The 17,071-nt window shown below is 41.3% G+C and overlaps 2 protein-coding genes across 3 annotated transcripts in view; one reads left to right on the forward strand and one right to left on the reverse strand.

The window, feature by feature from the left end:
• Positions 1-666: 666 nt before the first annotated feature.
• LOC109870631 (interferon-inducible double-stranded RNA-dependent protein kinase activator A homolog) lies at positions 667-5,982 on the forward strand. 2 transcript variants are annotated; one of them, XM_031805472.1, is made up of 8 exons: positions 667-866; positions 1,101-1,276; positions 1,444-1,525; positions 1,639-1,714; positions 1,902-2,019; positions 2,165-2,259; positions 2,376-2,538; positions 2,656-5,982. In XM_031805472.1, the coding sequence occupies exons 1-8, from the start codon at positions 808-810 to the stop codon at positions 2,685-2,687; spliced, it is 801 nt and encodes a 266-aa protein (XP_031661332.1). In that variant the 5' UTR covers positions 667-807; the 3' UTR covers positions 2,688-5,982. The 2 variants fall into 2 exon arrangements, with proteins under 2 accessions (XP_031661332.1, XP_020316784.1); XM_020461195.2 differs by having other exon boundaries at positions 678-866; positions 2,679-5,982.
• Positions 5,983-8,065: 2,083 nt separating this feature from the next.
• The window catches only part of LOC109870632 (oxysterol-binding protein-related protein 6), a 74,725-nt gene continuing 65,719 nt past the window's right edge, over positions 8,066-17,071 (reverse strand). The window contains exons 20-22 of the mRNA XM_031805473.1: positions 14,467-14,593; positions 13,720-13,842; positions 8,066-12,531 (exon numbers count right to left, since the gene is read on the reverse strand). Of these exons, the coding sequence (XP_031661333.1) occupies positions 12,423-12,531; positions 13,720-13,842; positions 14,467-14,593 (359 nt within the window). The 3' untranslated portion in view covers positions 8,066-12,422. The remainder of the gene's footprint in view (positions 12,532-13,719; positions 13,843-14,466; positions 14,594-17,071) is intronic.

Consider the following 17,071-nt stretch of genomic DNA (forward strand, 5'->3'; position numbering starts at 1 on the left):
TGTGTAGTGCTAGGGCAAAAAAAACGAAACATGCACCATTTGGGGTCCCCAGGACCAAGTTTTGAAAACACTGCCTTATGGAGTTTTTTATAACTTGTCAGAAAGTTCCAGATCAACTAGCCCATGTCAGCTAACATTTTTTTTGTTCGATTTTTTTTATCCCATAGATTTTGTTGTAATGTTTGAGTCAACTAAATATCACATGAATAAACAGACATGGCAAAATGTATAGAATTTCAAGAAAATTGGCTTTAAAATAGGAAAGTTTTCTCGGCACCCCATGACAAAATGTGTAGAATTGCAGGAAATAAGCTAAATATAAGCTACATTTTATATAAATACAAGGTAGAGTAAAGCTTCTAGGTAATTTGATCCATAGCCATGTCCATTTTTACAAGCAAAGTCTGTGGGACATTGGTTACATAAAAGCCTGAATGTTGAGAGCTTTTTTGAATTCTCAGATATGTTACATGTTCTGCTCTGTTGATCGGAACCAACAAGGTGTTGGCCGATGCTTTCTGCAGAAATGGCCCTCATTTCTACTATCAGTTGTATTGAAGTCTGGCCATACACTGCCTGGGCATAACACATCCTGGAAGGGTTTACACTGTGAATGTAGAGCAGATCATTTGCTAAGCAACTTCCGGGTAGAATTTCCTGAACAAAATGTTTAGGGTTATTGACATTTTTCTGCTATTACGTAGGGGACTCTTATTTTGAAGATTTCTGAAATTCCGTGACCCGGAAGTTGCCGACGAGATTTTGATCAATATACCCAACAGTTTTATGAAGTAGATATTGTTAGCCATGTCTCAAGACGGATTTCAACCTACACTTATAAGGACCACGCACACTAACAACACGAGGTCTGTCATGCTACTACTAGCTAGCTACATCCATTTGATGCTCGACGTTAGCTAGTACGCTAACCCTAGATAGCTACCTGGTATAATAGTTAATAGCAATGCCCAACTAGCTAGCCATACTGTGCTTCTCGCACCTTGTACTGTCATTGGTTGCTAAATAATACAACAAACACAGCGATACCATTCAATCTAATACAGTGACACTAATGACTGTTCATCATGCCTTTTACACAGCTCGAGTATTCAACAACCACAGGCACCGTGCCCTGGTAAAACACCCATACAAGTTCTACATGAATATGGAACAAAAATGGGTAACCTTCCCGTGTACGTGATGGAAAAGGCCGAAGGGGAGGCGCACCAACCCAGCTTCATCTTCAACGTTACAATAGGAGATATGTCCTGCACAGGTGAGTGAGTCATCTTGCAACGTAGATCGCTAGTCACGTACGTTACACTACTTTTACAGTAGCTAGAGGATTAGGGGGCTTGTATAAACCACAGATGGGCTTCCCCGTTATATTGTCTGCCTCGATTTCAATAATTTGCATAATGTCATTCGGTTGTTGTATCCCAGGTCAAGGAGCCAGTAAAAAAGCCGCCAAACACAAAGCCGCTGAGTCTGCCCTGAACCTTCTGGAAATAGACCCCGGAACACCGTGAGTTAACATGGACGATATCTGACATGAGCATTCATGAAAACAAGTAGCATTTGCAACCATTATGGCCACCAGTAACATTCACTTTTTACATCTGATTTCCCCTACTGCAGCCTTCACATAAAGAAGGAGAGTAATGGCAACCCAGCAAAGCCTAACGACCAACCCAACTCAGTGGGGAAACTGCAGGTGATTTTATTATTGCCCCTTTGTTAAGACAATAGGGCTGTGTACTGTTGCATGGCTGTAATCGTCGTAACACATTTGTGTTGTCAATGAGTGTCTTCAGGGTATCAGATGAAAAATAGTCCACACACATGATTATGAATAGATTGCTTGTTTTCACATCTTTGCTAATATGGATTTCTCCCCAAAGGAGCTGGCCCTGCAGTGGGGGTGGCGCCTCCCAGAATACACCGTTTTCACAGAGGCAGGCCCACCTCACAAGAGAGAGTTCACTGTTACCTGCAGAATGGAGTCGCTCACAGAGACTGGTATGGTGATTCCACTGTTGTTCTTGATACATGTTTTATCGTGGGGGGGGGGGGGGTTGTTGGATTATTTAAACACATTCTACCTTCAGGAAGTATTCAATTGAGTCATTCATAGTGCTGTATGTCATCCACGTGTAACCGATAGCGACGGGAAATTCCAAGAAGGTGGCAAAAAAGGCAGGTGCTGAGAAGATGTTAGCAAAACTTCTAAATGTGTCTGGTTGTCCTGAAATCACATGGGTATGTAGAATATTTCCTCTCTTTGGCCTCTTCACCAAGAATAATAAAACCTATATTTAGGGCATTTTGTCATCTAGAATGTATGTAATGTGTATTGTTTGACCAACTCATTCCAGATCCCAAAGCCCGGTGTCCGATTGGAGAACTTGCGTAACTCCTCAGCAGAGAAGATGTCTCTCCTAAGAAGGAACCCACTCAGTATTCCCAACACAGACTACATCCAGATGATGCTGGAGCTGTCCCAAGAGCAGGGCTTTGAAGTCACATACTTTGACATTGGTGAGTAGAGTTCATCTCTTCATTTTACTGAAGTCAATGGAATCAATCAGATGTGAACTTCTGTCTTGTTTTCAAGAATGGCTAAACAGGGGCCTAATTCCAGGTGCTATTGTACAGTGTGTCTGTCTTTTGCTTGGCAGATGAGCTGACAGTGAACGGGCAGTACCAGTGCTTGGCAGAGCTGTCCACCTCACCCGTCACCGTATGCCACGGCACAGGCATCTCCTGCGGCAACGCACATAATGACGCCGCACACAACGCTCTCCAGTACATCAAGATCATGGCTTCCATCAAATGAGCGATCGTAGTAAACGGCACAGATGTTTTTTTTAAAGGAAAAACATATTTAATCTCAACTGAAAGGTGTCGCTATCCTCCATCTATCACTGTTTTCACACCTTACCCCAGTCTTCACTTGGTGTGGAATTGGTGAATATTGATGGCAGTATCAATAGAAATCATGCCATTCAGACAAATCTACCTAGTTTGTGTTTTTTTTTACAGTGACGGGAAACACAGTTCATCACCTGTGGTGTCTGTCAGCCATTTTTAAATTAGTTTAAGAAAAAGATCAGCGGTACACAGTGAAAGCTAATCCTGTGGAGTTGATGTACTGTGGAAGGACAAGGGAATAGAATGGACACAAGTCTTGAAAGGCCTTGCTTCCATAATGTTGACAACAGTCTCCACCCTATCCCATTGTTGACATGTTGACAACAGTCTCCACCCTATCCCATTGTTGACATGTTGACAACAGTCTCCACCCTATCCCATTGTTGACATGTTGAGAACAGTCTCTACCCTATCCCATTGTTGACATGTTGACAAGTCTCCACCCTATCCCATTGTTGACATGTTGACAACAGTCTCCACCCTATCCCATTGTTGACATGTTGAGAACAGTCCCCATCCTATCCCATTGTTGACATGTTGACAAGTCTCCACCCTATCCCATTGTTGACATGTTGAGAACAGTCATCCTATCCCATTGTTGACATGTTGAGAACAGTCTCCATCCTATCCCATTGTTGACATGTTGACAACAGTCTCCACCCTATCCCATTGTTGACATGTTGAGAACAGTCATCCTATCCCATTGTTGACATGTTGAGAACAGTCTCCATCCTATCCCATTGTTGACATGTTGACAACAGTCTCCATCCTATCCCATTGTTGACATGTTGACAACAGTCTCCACCCTATCCCATTGTTGACATGTTGAGAACAGTCTCCATCCTATCCCATTGTTGACATGTTGACAACAGTCTCCACCCTATCCCATTGTTGACATGTTGAGAACAGTCTCTATCCCATTGTTGACATGTTGACAGTCTCCATCCTATCCCATTGTTGACATGTTGACAACAGTCTCCACCCTATCCCATTGTTGACATGTTGACAGTCTCCACCCTATCCCATTGTTGACATGTTGATAAGTCTCATTCCTATCCCATTATTGACATGTTGAGAACAGTCTCCATCCTATCCCATTGTTGACAGCTTGAGAACAGTCTCCACCCTATCCCATTGTTCGAGAACAGTCTCCATCCTATCCCATTGCTGAGAACAGTCTCCATCCTATCCCATTGTTGAGAACAGTCTCCATCCTATCCCATTGTTGACATGTTGAGAACAGTCTCCACCCTGTCCCATTGTTGAAATGTTGAGAACAGTCTCCACCCTATCCCATTGTTGACATGTTGAGAACAGTCTCCACCCTATCCCATTGTTGACATGTTGAGAACAGTCTCCATCCTATCCCATTGTTGACATGTTGAGAACAGTCTCCACCATATCCCATTGTTGAGAACAGTCTCCATCCTATCCCATTGTTGAGAACAGTCTCCACCCTGTCCCATTGTTGACATGTTGAGAACAGTCTCCACCCTATCCCATTGTTGAAATGTTGAGAACAGTCTCCACCCTATCCCATTGTTGACATGTTGAGAACAGTCTCCACCATATCCCATTGTTGACATGTTGAGAACAGTCTCCACCCTATCCCATTGTTGACATGTTGAGAACAGTCTCCATCCTATCCCATTGTTGACATGTTGAGAACGGTCTCCATCCTATCCCATTGTCATTGTTTTTCTATACACGCAATAGTGTATTGAATGATAAATGTAAAACTATTTGCACTGAACAAAATGACAAAAAAGGAATTTATCAATGAATTTGATGAAACACTAACGTAAGTCTGACCCTCATTTTTCACATAGGGATATTTTCTAAACGAAGCAGATACATTTAAGTAGGAACAAACTAAATATTCATTACACATTGGTATTTTGTTTGATTTAATTGGTTATTATTCATCTTTGCCAAGTCCAATATTCAATTACATTACTGTGAAACACTTTTCCATAGTGTATATTAATGACATAGTCTATCATAACTTTTAGTTTGATTTTAAAGTTTGAGCTTTGGTTAACACCATTATTAGTTTATTTTTTATTGTATTTGATTCCGTCAAACAGGACTCTTGTTTTGTGTAACTACCACATGTCTTAACAGAGAACAAGACCAACAGCAGGTTTTAGTTTAGTGTCAAAACAAAAACAACTGCTCAATTGGGTTCCGGAGTGGCGCAGCGGTCGAAGGCACTCCATCTCAGTGCTAGAGGCGTCACTACAGACCCTGGTTCGATTCCAGGCTGTATCACAACCGGCCGTGATTGGGAGTCCCATAGAGCGGCGCGCTATTGGCACAGCGTCGCCCGGGTTAGAGTTTGGCCGAGGTAGGCCATCATTGTAAATAAGAATGTGTTCTTAACTGACTTGCCTAGTTAGATAAAAATACAAATGAATTAGAAAATGTAACATTTGGCTTGTTTAGGTTGAATTGTGCTTACATCATATGAGATTATATAAATCTACATGTCTAGACTATGAAAATATGTATTTATTTTTGTAAAATGTATATTTAATTTAATGGTAGCAAGATTGCATACTCGGAAACATCGGGACAACTCCTGTCTTAGACTTCAAGGCCGCCATTTTGTTGTCTTCGCTCTACAAAGAGACAATAATTGGAATCTTTGTAGCTTTGATGTTGATGTCTAAGATTGTTGTGATTGGTGATGTCATCTTTCTCAGTCTACCTGTAATGCAGCCTAGTTATGTCAGGTGTGTATGAAGTCATTTTGCTGTGTGTGTGTGTGTTTTGAAGGCTTTGAGTTTGTGTTTGTGCTGGTTGAAATGCTATGCTAATGACGGGATGATATTTACTACCGGATTCCACCTTGTCCTGAGTTTGTCATAAAGCCTTGATTGGGTGGTTTAATCACATTTTGGTTTCCTTTAACAAGGTGTGTATTGTATGTAATGTTTTTTGGTAGACTCATCCCAAACGTGTGCTGTGTACCTGACCACATTAATACACAACTATTACATGTGAAGTGGGACAGACGTGTTAAATAAATCTTATTTGACATTGATCTCATTCTAAATTTGTCCCCTCTTTTTAAACAATCATGATTTTTTTTTACCTCAGATTTGAACCACTACTGTAGACTGACTATATAGACTAGCCTGATTTGTAGGAGAGTGAACACAGTGAACTCTGTATTATGGTTTCTGTGACTAATAATTCAGTCCTCTCTACAGTCTCTTGGTATGGGTCAAGATGTCAGCAGCAGCACTGATGGGAAAACCAAATAGCCCACAAAATATTCTTGCAATCCGGTGCAATAATTACTTCACTTGTTTTTGAGTCACTGGCAACCCAGTCCATTACTGCGATCTACTGTGCAGGAGACTCAAGAGTATGATGATATTACAATAACTATTCTAGTAACTACTACACCAATCTCAGTAATGCTTGACTGAAACTACTACACCAATCTCAGTAATGCTTGGATGAAACTACTACACCAATCTCAGTAATGCTTGGATGAAACTACTTCACCAACCTCAGTAATGCTTGGCTGAAACTACTACACTAACCTCAGTAATGCTTGGCTGAAACTACTACACCAATCTCAGTAATGCTTGGATGAAACTACTACACCAACCTCAGTAATGCTTGGATGAAACTACTACACCAATCTCAGTAATGCTTGGATGAAACTACTACACCAATCTCAGTAATGCTTGGATGAAACTACTACACCAATCTCAGTAATACTTGGATGAAACTACTACACCAATCTCAGTAATGCTTGGCTGAAACTACTTCACCAACCTCAGTAATGCTTGGCTGAAACTACTACACTAACCTCAGTAATGCTTGGCTGAAACTACTACACCAATCTCAGTAATGCTTGGATGAAACTACTACACCAATCTCAGTAATGCTTGGATGAAACTACTACACCAATCTCAGTAATGCTTGGCTGAAACTACTTCACCAACCTCAGTAATGCTTGGCTGAAACTCCTACACCAATCTCAGTAATGCTTGGATGAAACTACTTCACCAACCTCAGTAATGCTTGGCTGACACTACTTCACCAACCTCAGTAATGCTTGGCTGAAACTACTACACCAACCTCAGTAATGCTTGGCTGACACTACTTCACCAACCTCAGTAATGCTTGGCTGACACTACTTCACCAACCTCAGTAATGCTTGGCTGAAACTACTACACCAACCTCAGTAATGCTTGGCTGACACTACTTCACCAACCTCAGTAATGCTTGGCTGAAACTACTTCACCAACCTCAGTAATGCTTGGCTGAAACTACTACACTAACCTCAGTAACGCTTGGCTGAAACTACTACACCAACCTCAGTAATGCTTGGCTGACACTACTTCACCAACCTCAGTAATGCTTGGCTGAAACTACTTCACCAACCTCAGTAATGCTTGGCTGAAACTACTACACTAACCTCAGTAACGCTTGGCTGACACTACTTCACCAACCTCAGTAATGCTTGGCTGAAACTACTACACTAACCTCAGTAATGCTTGGCTGAAACTACTACACTAACCTCAGTAACGCTTGGCTGAAACTACTACACTAACCTCAGTAACGCTTGGCTGAAACTACTACACTAACCTCAGTAATGCTTGGATGAAACTACTTCACCAACCTCAGTAATGCTTGGCTGAAACTACTACACTAACCTCAGTAACGCTTGGCTGAAACTACTACACTAACCTCAGTAATGCTTGGCTGAAACTACTACACTAACCTCAGTAATGCTTGGCTGAAACTACTACACTAACCTCAGTAACGCTTGGCTGAAACTACTACACTAACCTCAGTAATGCTTGGCTGAAACTACTACACCAACCTCAGTAATGCTTGGCTGAAACTACTACACCAACCTCAGTAATGCTTGGCTGAAACTACTACACTAACCTCAGCAATGCTTGGCTGAAACTACTACACTAACCTCAGCAATGCTTGGCTGAAACTACTTCACCAACCTCAGTAATGCTTGGCTGAAACTACTACATTAACCTCAGTAATGCTTGGCTGAAACTACTTCACCAACCTCAGTAATGCTTGGCTGAAACTACTACACTAACCTCAGTAACGCTTGGCTGAGTTTGTAGGATCAACACTCAAGGCAGCACAGTGTGTGGCAGACTCCTCGGTTGTATTTATTTTGTATTAGAACAAGCACTATGATAGCAGCAGTGTACAGTGGTCATGGAAAGATATGTACTTAAGACAATTGCACTTTAGAAGGTACCCATTAGAAAATGGACTTAAAGAACTCCGCTGACACAGTGTGTAATGTTTACATGTCAGTTCGAAACTCAAAAGAAAAAGAGAGGAAATAAAAATCTTTCATAAGGCATTTGCAACATTCATTGGCAGGCTATGTCACTTAAACATGCAGATACATAAACATTGTAACCCATTAACTACTCAGGAAGTTTCATCGTTCTACTCTGATGAAACAAGTCTTAGTTATTTTCTACAAGGCCTCTCTCTCTCTCTCTGAAAACAATGTATTCATCTAGAACATCACAGACTACATGATCCTCCTCAAATATCCTGATGAACTAAGTATTATGTTGATAGTAAAGTCTTTACATCAGTCCAATCCAAAAGAGGAGACAGGAATATTCTGCTGTTTACATGTTTACAGTGCAGTAGAGTACTGGGCTGACAGTATGATACTGACAATAACAGTGATCACAAATGAGTGGAGTTGACTGCACAGAAAATTAGAATATCTAGATTTATGGGAAATGTCATTGTCCCCCCACCTACATCGTACCAAGATTTCAGACACATTCCGAGCACTTCTATTCCCCAACATTATTCAGTACATAATACAATTTGGGGAACAATACTCAAGTGGGGAAAGTGGTTGATTGGATTTGAAATGGTTTCCTTATCTGACTTGTATGTGGTTTCTTATCAACATTGTGTGCGAGGCATTAATAAAATGTATTAAGGCACATCAAGTGGAATTGACAGCTGACAAACAAATTCGATTTCTGAATACATGGCTGCAATATGATGTTGTAGTCATATCTATCGTTTTTCTGTCTTACTCTTCAGTACTGAACATTACACACAAAAATAATAGTTAAGACTTTATAGTTGAATGTTTCCATTCTATATGTTTCTAACGTAGGATCACTTTCCTCGTTTCAATTTCCGGCTTCACTAGAACAAAACAAAGAACAAATCAATATAATCCAAATGTACAATGTATCGTTACAGATTCTGTGGTAATCTAACACACTGAACCATTGTGTATGGACTGCTACACACAATGACAAGAGGGAAGGGGGACGTCAAATATACATTAAAGCTGTTTGGCAGTAATAATCTAAACCTTTTAAAATTGTATTGGTGAATGGTTAAGGACAACATCATAGCAGTAAATTCTAGGAACTGGACACTTGTTTAAAGGATAATCAAATATAATAGCTTTTTCTCTGTGTGATAACTACATAATGAAAACACCATAACTAGAATGAGTTTATATTTTTTCTATAATTAAAAAACACTCGTCTTTGGCTTTAACATCAACATTCTGCCACGTTAAAGGATTTGCAAAAGCAAAATAATTCTGAACATTGTAAAATAATTTTGGCCCTTGGCCTCTTTTACATAACACAAATTAATAATGTATATGGGAATCTGTTATGTATTGTCAAAGAACTGGCAAATAGGCATCCCTTGTGTTTTACAATACACTTGTATGTGGGGGTATCGAGTCAGTCAGTCTGGTGTACTGTAGTTGTATAAGTGGGGGTATCGAGTCAGTCAGTCTGGTGTACTGTAGTTGTATAAGTGGGGGTATCGAGTCAGTCAGTCTGGTGTACTGTAGTTGTATAAGTGGGGGTATCTAGTCAGTCAGTCTGGTGTACTGTAGTTGTATAAGTGGGGGTAGTCAGTGTTGTGTAGTTGTATAAGTGGGGGTATCTAGTCAGTCAGTCTGGTGTAGTTCAATAAATTGGGGTAGCTAGTCAGTCTGGTGTAGTTGTGACACTCCAATGATCATGTGGATCCCAGTAGAGGTTATGTGGTTCCCAGTAGAGGTCACGTGGTTCCCAGTAGAGGACACGTTGACCTCTATACTGCTACAGGACAGCAGGACTACTACTCCACTTTCACTACACTTGTCATTTCACTGAGGGGCTTAGTTGGAAAAATAACGTGAAAGGGAAATACACTAACGAGCCAACCAGCTACCACATTATACATAGACCTGTATCAAAGATGAGTCGGTGTAACTATGTATCCAGACAAGTGACCCCGGTTTAAATAGATTCTTTAGAAGGGATGGGCACACGGCCAGTAGGTATGTCTTCATATCCCCATATCAGATGTCTTGGGTGCTGGCATGTCTTTATAGTTCTACTGCAGGCTAGGATTCTCACTATAACACTCAGACAACAACACAGATCAATTGTATTACAGGAAATTAAAGAACATTCAAATTATATTCATACCTTTTTTTTCTTTCTTAAACTATCAAAAATAGTTTTCGTGTGAGCTGAATAACAGAAAGCAGAATTGTCTATACATGTAAAAGTTAATTACAAGGAAGTATTGTCTGTAGCTTAAACAGTTGTGATGAGTGACGAGGGGGGTGTGCTCGAAAAAGGAAGTCACTTTCCAGTGCTTATGTATCAGCTGTTGGGCCAGTCTCCCTCAACTAGCCAAACTGGAACTAAACATCTCAACTCAAGGGGTTTTGTCTTTGGGAGTGGCTGAGAAAACGTCTCGGCATACAGCAATGTCCTTCACCAATACCAGTGATTAAAACAAATTAAAGACATGTTCCGGAACTTTGGCGACTAATACGTTTTTAAAAATATATTTTTTAAACCTCTCGCTTTGGGCTAGATGTGTCAATAGCCACGTTTATACCTGTTAATAACATGCGCCCTTTGTCCTGTTCTTGTCCTCATTCTGATTGTGCCACATTTTTAGACAGGTGTAGATCAATAAAAAAGACACGTTGTGAACCGAGTTTGATCAGATCGTACAATTGTATACTGGCAAGATCAGGACGAAGGACGCATGTAAGTGGCAGGTATAAACGGGGCTAATGTATAGTTCATACATGCTTAATCTATGAGCAGAATTATGGTTTTACATCAATTAGACACAAAATCCCTAGTTTGAAAGTAACTGTTTTTCTGGAAGCTGAGTTGCACCATTTCCCCCCATGTGGTCCAGCCCCCTAGAAATTTGAGTTCAACCAATGAGCTTCAACCATTTGAGTGACAGCTAACAAGAGGCACATCATGCCCACACAGCAGAGAGAGAGAGACAGAGCAATGATGTGGTGCACAAATCTGCACATACATGATGTAGTATGCAATTTTCCACTTTTTTGGCTCGTGAGTGCTACTTTCAGAACTACTGGCTAAAAACTATACAAAACTACCGGAGAATCTCTTTAACGTTCACAAAGAATGTGTGACCCAATAGAGAATACAGCTATGATTCAGACTGAACTAATGCAAATGGCTAATTAAAAAAAGAAATAAGAGCAATCTTCCAATATTGTATATTAGTTACATTTTCACTCAATTCTATGTTGTTGAAGATATTTTACAAAAACGTCAAGACTTCTTTATTTTATTTTTGTTTTTAAAACAAATAATGTTATGTCTATATAGGATATGCCAATGAAAGCTGGACTCTAAACATGCATGACACATACATTAGTAGTTGGTCAAAGGCCTAATCCAAACACTAGTCTAAATCAAACCGCTTTCAGAACAAACACTAGTCTAAATCAAACCGCTTTCAGAACAAACACTAGTCTAAATCAAACCGCTTTCAGAACAAACACTAGTCTAAATCAAACCGCTTTCAGAACAAACACTAGTCTAAATCAAACCGCTTTCAGAACAAACACTAGTCTAAATCAAACAGCTTTCAGAACAAACACTAGTCTAAATCAAACCGCTTTCATTCACATCACTAGTCTAAATCAAACCGCTTTCAGAACAAACACTAGTCTAAATCAAACCGCTTTCATTCACATCACTAGTCTAAATCAAACCGCTTTCAGAACAAACACTAGTCTAAATCAAACCGCTTTCAGAACAAACACTAGTCTAAATCAAACCGCTTTCAGAACAAACACTAGTCTAAATCAAACCGCTTTCAGAACTCAAGTGGGTTTCACTAAAAGCTTTAAAATGTGTGATGTGGATAGATGACATTAAGGCAAGGACAAACACAAAACGACTTAGGATAGATCTACATGGTAAGATTGTTGCCCTGACAACCCAGCCTCCGCACCAAGCTCAATGAGGGGGATCCAAGAGGATGCTTGAATGGGTGACTGGCCGGCTGAATAGGGCGATGGTAAGTCATCAACTCATCTCAGCTCTTGTATCCTTCCACACTGTCATTTTGTCAATGAGATATTCATTTGAAAACCTCATTGTGCATAGATAAAAGCCTTTGTCAGCGATGATGATATGGTGTGCATAGCGATCCATATGCTACCATAGATTAGGGTTTTCCATGTTGATGAAGCCAGGGGATTTGCGAAGCTCCCAGTAGGTGTTGTTAGTGACCCAGCGCTCCCTTTGATTGGCATCAACCACTTTCCTGGGAGGAAAGAGACAGGCAATCAATGGTAGGGAGTTAGATGTCATGAATGGAATGGATAATCATTAATAATACAACTCAGCCACACAAGTAACAGTCAGAGGTATTTCTATCTAACTTACCCAGTTCCCCCACGAAGCTGGCCTGGAAAAAAACCTTCCCAAACTTCCCCCTGTTTCCCCCACTAAGCTGGCCTGGGGGAGACCTTTCCAACCTACCCCCTTTTCCCCCACTAAGCTGGCCTGGGGGAGACCTTCCCAACCTACCCCCCATTTCCCCCACTAAGCTGGCCTGGGGGAGACCCTCCCAACCTACCCTGTTTCTCCCACTAAGCAGGCCTGGGGGAGACCCTCCCAACCTACCCTGTTTCTCCCACTAAACTGGCCTGGGGGAGACCTTCCCAACCTACCCTGTTTCTCCCACTAAGCTGGCCTGGGGGAGACCTTCCCAACCTACCCTGTTTCTCCCACTAAGCTGGCCTGGGGGAGACCTTCCCAACCTACCCTGTTTTCCCCACTAAGCTGGCCTGGGGGAGACCTTCCCAACCTACCCTGTTTTCCCCACTAAGCTGGCCTGGGGGAGACCATCCCAAACTACCCTGTTTCTCCAACTAAGCTGGCCTGGGGGAGACCTTCCCAACCTACCCTGTTTCCCCCACTAAGCTGGCCTGGGGGAGACCTTCCCAACCTACCCTGTTTCCCCCACTAAGCTGGCCTGGGGGAGACCATCCCAAACTACCCTGTTTCTCCCACTAAGCTGGCCTGGGGGAGACCTTCCCAACCTACCCTGTTTCCCCCACTAACCTGGCCTGGGGGAGACCATCCCAAACTACCCTGTTTCCCCCACTAACCTGGCCTGGGGGAGACCATCCCAAACTACCCTGTTTCCCCCACTAACCTGGCCTGGGGGAGACCATCCCAAACTACCCTGTTTCCCCCACTAACCTGGCCTGGGGGAGAACATCCCAAACTACCCTGTTTCACCCACTAACCTGGCCTGGGGGAGACCTTCCCAACCTACCCTGTTTCCCCCACTAACCTGGCCTGGGGGAGACCTTCCCAACCTACCATGTTTCCCCCACTAACCTGGCCTGGGGGAAACCTTCCCAACCTACCCTGTTTCCCCCACTAACCTGGCCTGGGGAATACAGTATGTCCTTGTAAATGACCATCTAGCCTCTTTACTCACTTGAAGAAGCGTGGTTCATGCTTAATGTCGTTCTCGTCTTGCCACTTCCTCCTGGTGCGCTGCATGTCCTCAATGCGCTGTTTTTCTGAGGCTGCCATTTCCACATTCCCCTCCTCCAGGTGTCTAATGTAGAGAAACAACATCCCCATGAGTCGAATATACTGTCAAACGTCACTCGTCAGGGAAATACACATAAAGCTTGTAAACATATTTAACCATACAAATACTATCTCATCCTCTTATTTCAGATGTAAAACTAGCTTTTAGTCCTTTTTTAGAGCTTCACTAAATCAACCATTCTGTAACTCTATATCAGACCACAACAACAGCTGCATTGTGCTGGTTGGCATTTATTGTCATGAATCTTACCCAGGAGGCAATTCTGCACTAGTGGTCACTAGCTGGCACAGCCACAAAGTCATGAAATCTGACATTAACTACACCGCTAACCCTAATGCCTAACCTTTGCTTTAAATTTAGACCAAAAAGCACATTTTTGTTTTCATACATTTTTACGATATAGTCCATTTTGATTTGGCAGCTAGTTCAACTAGCCTCCGGGTCAAGGTTCATGACAATAAAGGTGTGCTAGTTCAGTGGTTCATCCAGTCCGATCTGTATGATACTGGTACCGCTCCACCTTCTCTCAACTGGTGGCAGCAGTAGGTAGCATACAGTGCATTTCTCATACAGTCTTCTAGGCACAGTAGCTGAAAGTGTGATGGCGCAACGGTTGTATGTTTCTACCTCTGATCGGGTCTGAAGCGAGCATCTGTAGGTGGTAGCAGGTCTTGCATCTCAGGGCAAAGCTCATTGAGCTCAATGGCAAACCTGGTAAAGCCATAATACAGCTCGTAGTCTGTGGGCATGGAGCCTGAGGAAGGAACACATGACATCACACGGGTCAAGAATCAGTTCAAAGTTCTTCTTGTTGTTGTTGTTGAAATGCAGACGATTATATTGATGGAAGCAACAATCTATCTGCAATATTAAAGTTGATCCCCTAAAATAAAATTATAACGAATACAAAGTTTTTATTTTCCATTGGTGTGGATTATTGACACCAGTGTCAACACTTTCTTTGTCCCCGTATTATAATCTCATGTGCTAGTATTTTACGGTTTAATCTAATGCCGTTGTCTGTTTAACGATTGCGGATATCCAATTCAAAGCGTCCTGCTTAGCAACAGTATGATTGACGTAGTTACTTTCGTCAACGGTAACTATGCCGAAAAATACTCGTCAACTACCTATTTTTCCTGACTGAAACTATGACGAGACACCCTGGGGGGAAAAAAAACGATAACTATTACAAATGTACTTTTCATTTTAGTTGGCGAAAACGTGACGAGACGAGAATTCCACGTGAGACTAATGGACATTTCATTTGACATGAAGCTCCCTCTTCATCTGTTTTGTCTTAATGCATATATGCTTGAAAAATATTTCATGCAATCCTCTCAGCTGCATGGTCTGATTGAGCTGCTCCCACACAGCTTTTTTTGGTCCATCTTTTGAACTGATGTGAAGCCAGGACATCTCCTTTAACCTTTATTTATACAGGTTTTCTCATTGAGATAACATCTCTTTTTCAAGAGAGACCTGGTCTAACCTCAAATAGAAACAATAATCTTTCTTACTTTCATGTAGGCTTTTTTTGCTTTGATTAGGGACAAATCAAAATTTACTGGGGAGTGGGAGGGGCTGGTCCAACTCAAGGTGTCATAAAAAAATGCACCCCCCCCCCCCCCCCCCAACATAAAAAATATATTTTTACACGACCCTCCTCTTAGCCAATCAAATACATGGAACACCCTCCCCCTCATTGAATTAACTCAAAATAATGTTTAACAACAGAAATAACAATAACAGTAGCGACCTTGTGTTTCTAAATGTGGATATCGACTTTGCCACTTCAGCTTTTGTGGCACAGTCGATGCCTCGCAGGGCTACAGGCCAGAAGGGGGAGGTTTCACCGACCACCACAGACGAACTCACTCTCCCTGCCTGTTTCATTACACTACGATCAGAGTCGGCTGCAGACAATGATCAGCTAGGAAGAAATCACATTTTCAATATTTTGATGCCATATTTATTAAAATATATGCAACACATTTATCACCGACAGGTTTCTGTGCCAATGCACCACACAACCAATAAACATTAGTGACTTTGGGCACTCCCAATATCTCTGGTTTGTGTTTTCAACACCACAATAAATAAACTATGTCAATCTCAGCAAACAGAAAATGTATTCTGCGTGTCATTAAAATGCTTGTTGTTTTGTAATAGATGTCTCTTTCCATTCATCAAATGTCCGCTGCATATTTTGGATTGATTGATTGAAACGATTTTATTTGTCAGTGAAAAACCATACATATACATACTGTTCAAAAGTTTGGGGTCACTTAGAAATGTCCTTGTTTTCTGAAAGAAAATTTTATTTTTTTGTCCATTAAAATAACATCAAATTGATCAGAAATACAGTGTAGACATTGTTCATGTTGTAAATGACTATTGTAGCTGGAAACGGATGATTTTATTAATGGAATATCTACATAGGCTTACAGAGGCCCATTATCAGTAACCATCACTCCTGTGTTCCAATAGCACGTTGTGTTAGCTAATCCAAGTTGATAATTTTAAAAGGCTAATTGATCATTAGAAAACCCTTTTGCAATTATATTAGCACAGCTGAAAACTGTTGTTCTGATTAAAGAAGCAATAAAACGGGCCTTTGAACTAGTTGAGTATCTGGAACATCAGTTTTTGTGGGCTCGGTTACAGGCTCAAAATGGCCAGAAACAAAGACCTTTCTTCTGAAACTCATCAGTCTATTCTTGTTCTGAGAAATGAAGGCTACTCCATGCGAGAAATTGCCAAGAAACTGAAGATCTCATACAACGCTGCGTACTACTCCCTTCACAGAACAGCGCAAACTGGCTCTAACCAGAATAGAAAGAGGAGTGGGAGGCCCCGGTGCACAACTGAGCAAGAGGACAAGTACATTAGAGTGTCTAGTTTGAGATATAGACGCCTCACAAGTCCTCATCAAGTTGCTGTTGCTTTTGTCCTACGGGAAAAACAAATTCAATTTCTTGAATATAAGGAGTACAGTAAAAGATTTTGAAAAGCTGAAATTCTCCCCTTTTCAAGGAAACCACTTTTATTTACCCTCCTTGACAGTTATGACGGGGAGAAAAATCAGCTGTAAATTGTTTAACCTGTAGCCAAGGCTTTGTAGCCTATATGGTTAATTATTTTATTTGTTTGACCTTTATTTAACTAGGCAAGTCAGTTAAAAACTAATTCTTATTTTCAATGACGGCCTAGGAACAGTGGGTTAACTGCC

This window comes from Oncorhynchus kisutch, linkage group LG26 (genome assembly GCF_002021735.2).
Source record: "Oncorhynchus kisutch isolate 150728-3 linkage group LG26, Okis_V2, whole genome shotgun sequence".
Classification (NCBI taxonomy): domain Eukaryota; kingdom Metazoa; phylum Chordata; class Actinopteri; order Salmoniformes; family Salmonidae; genus Oncorhynchus; species Oncorhynchus kisutch.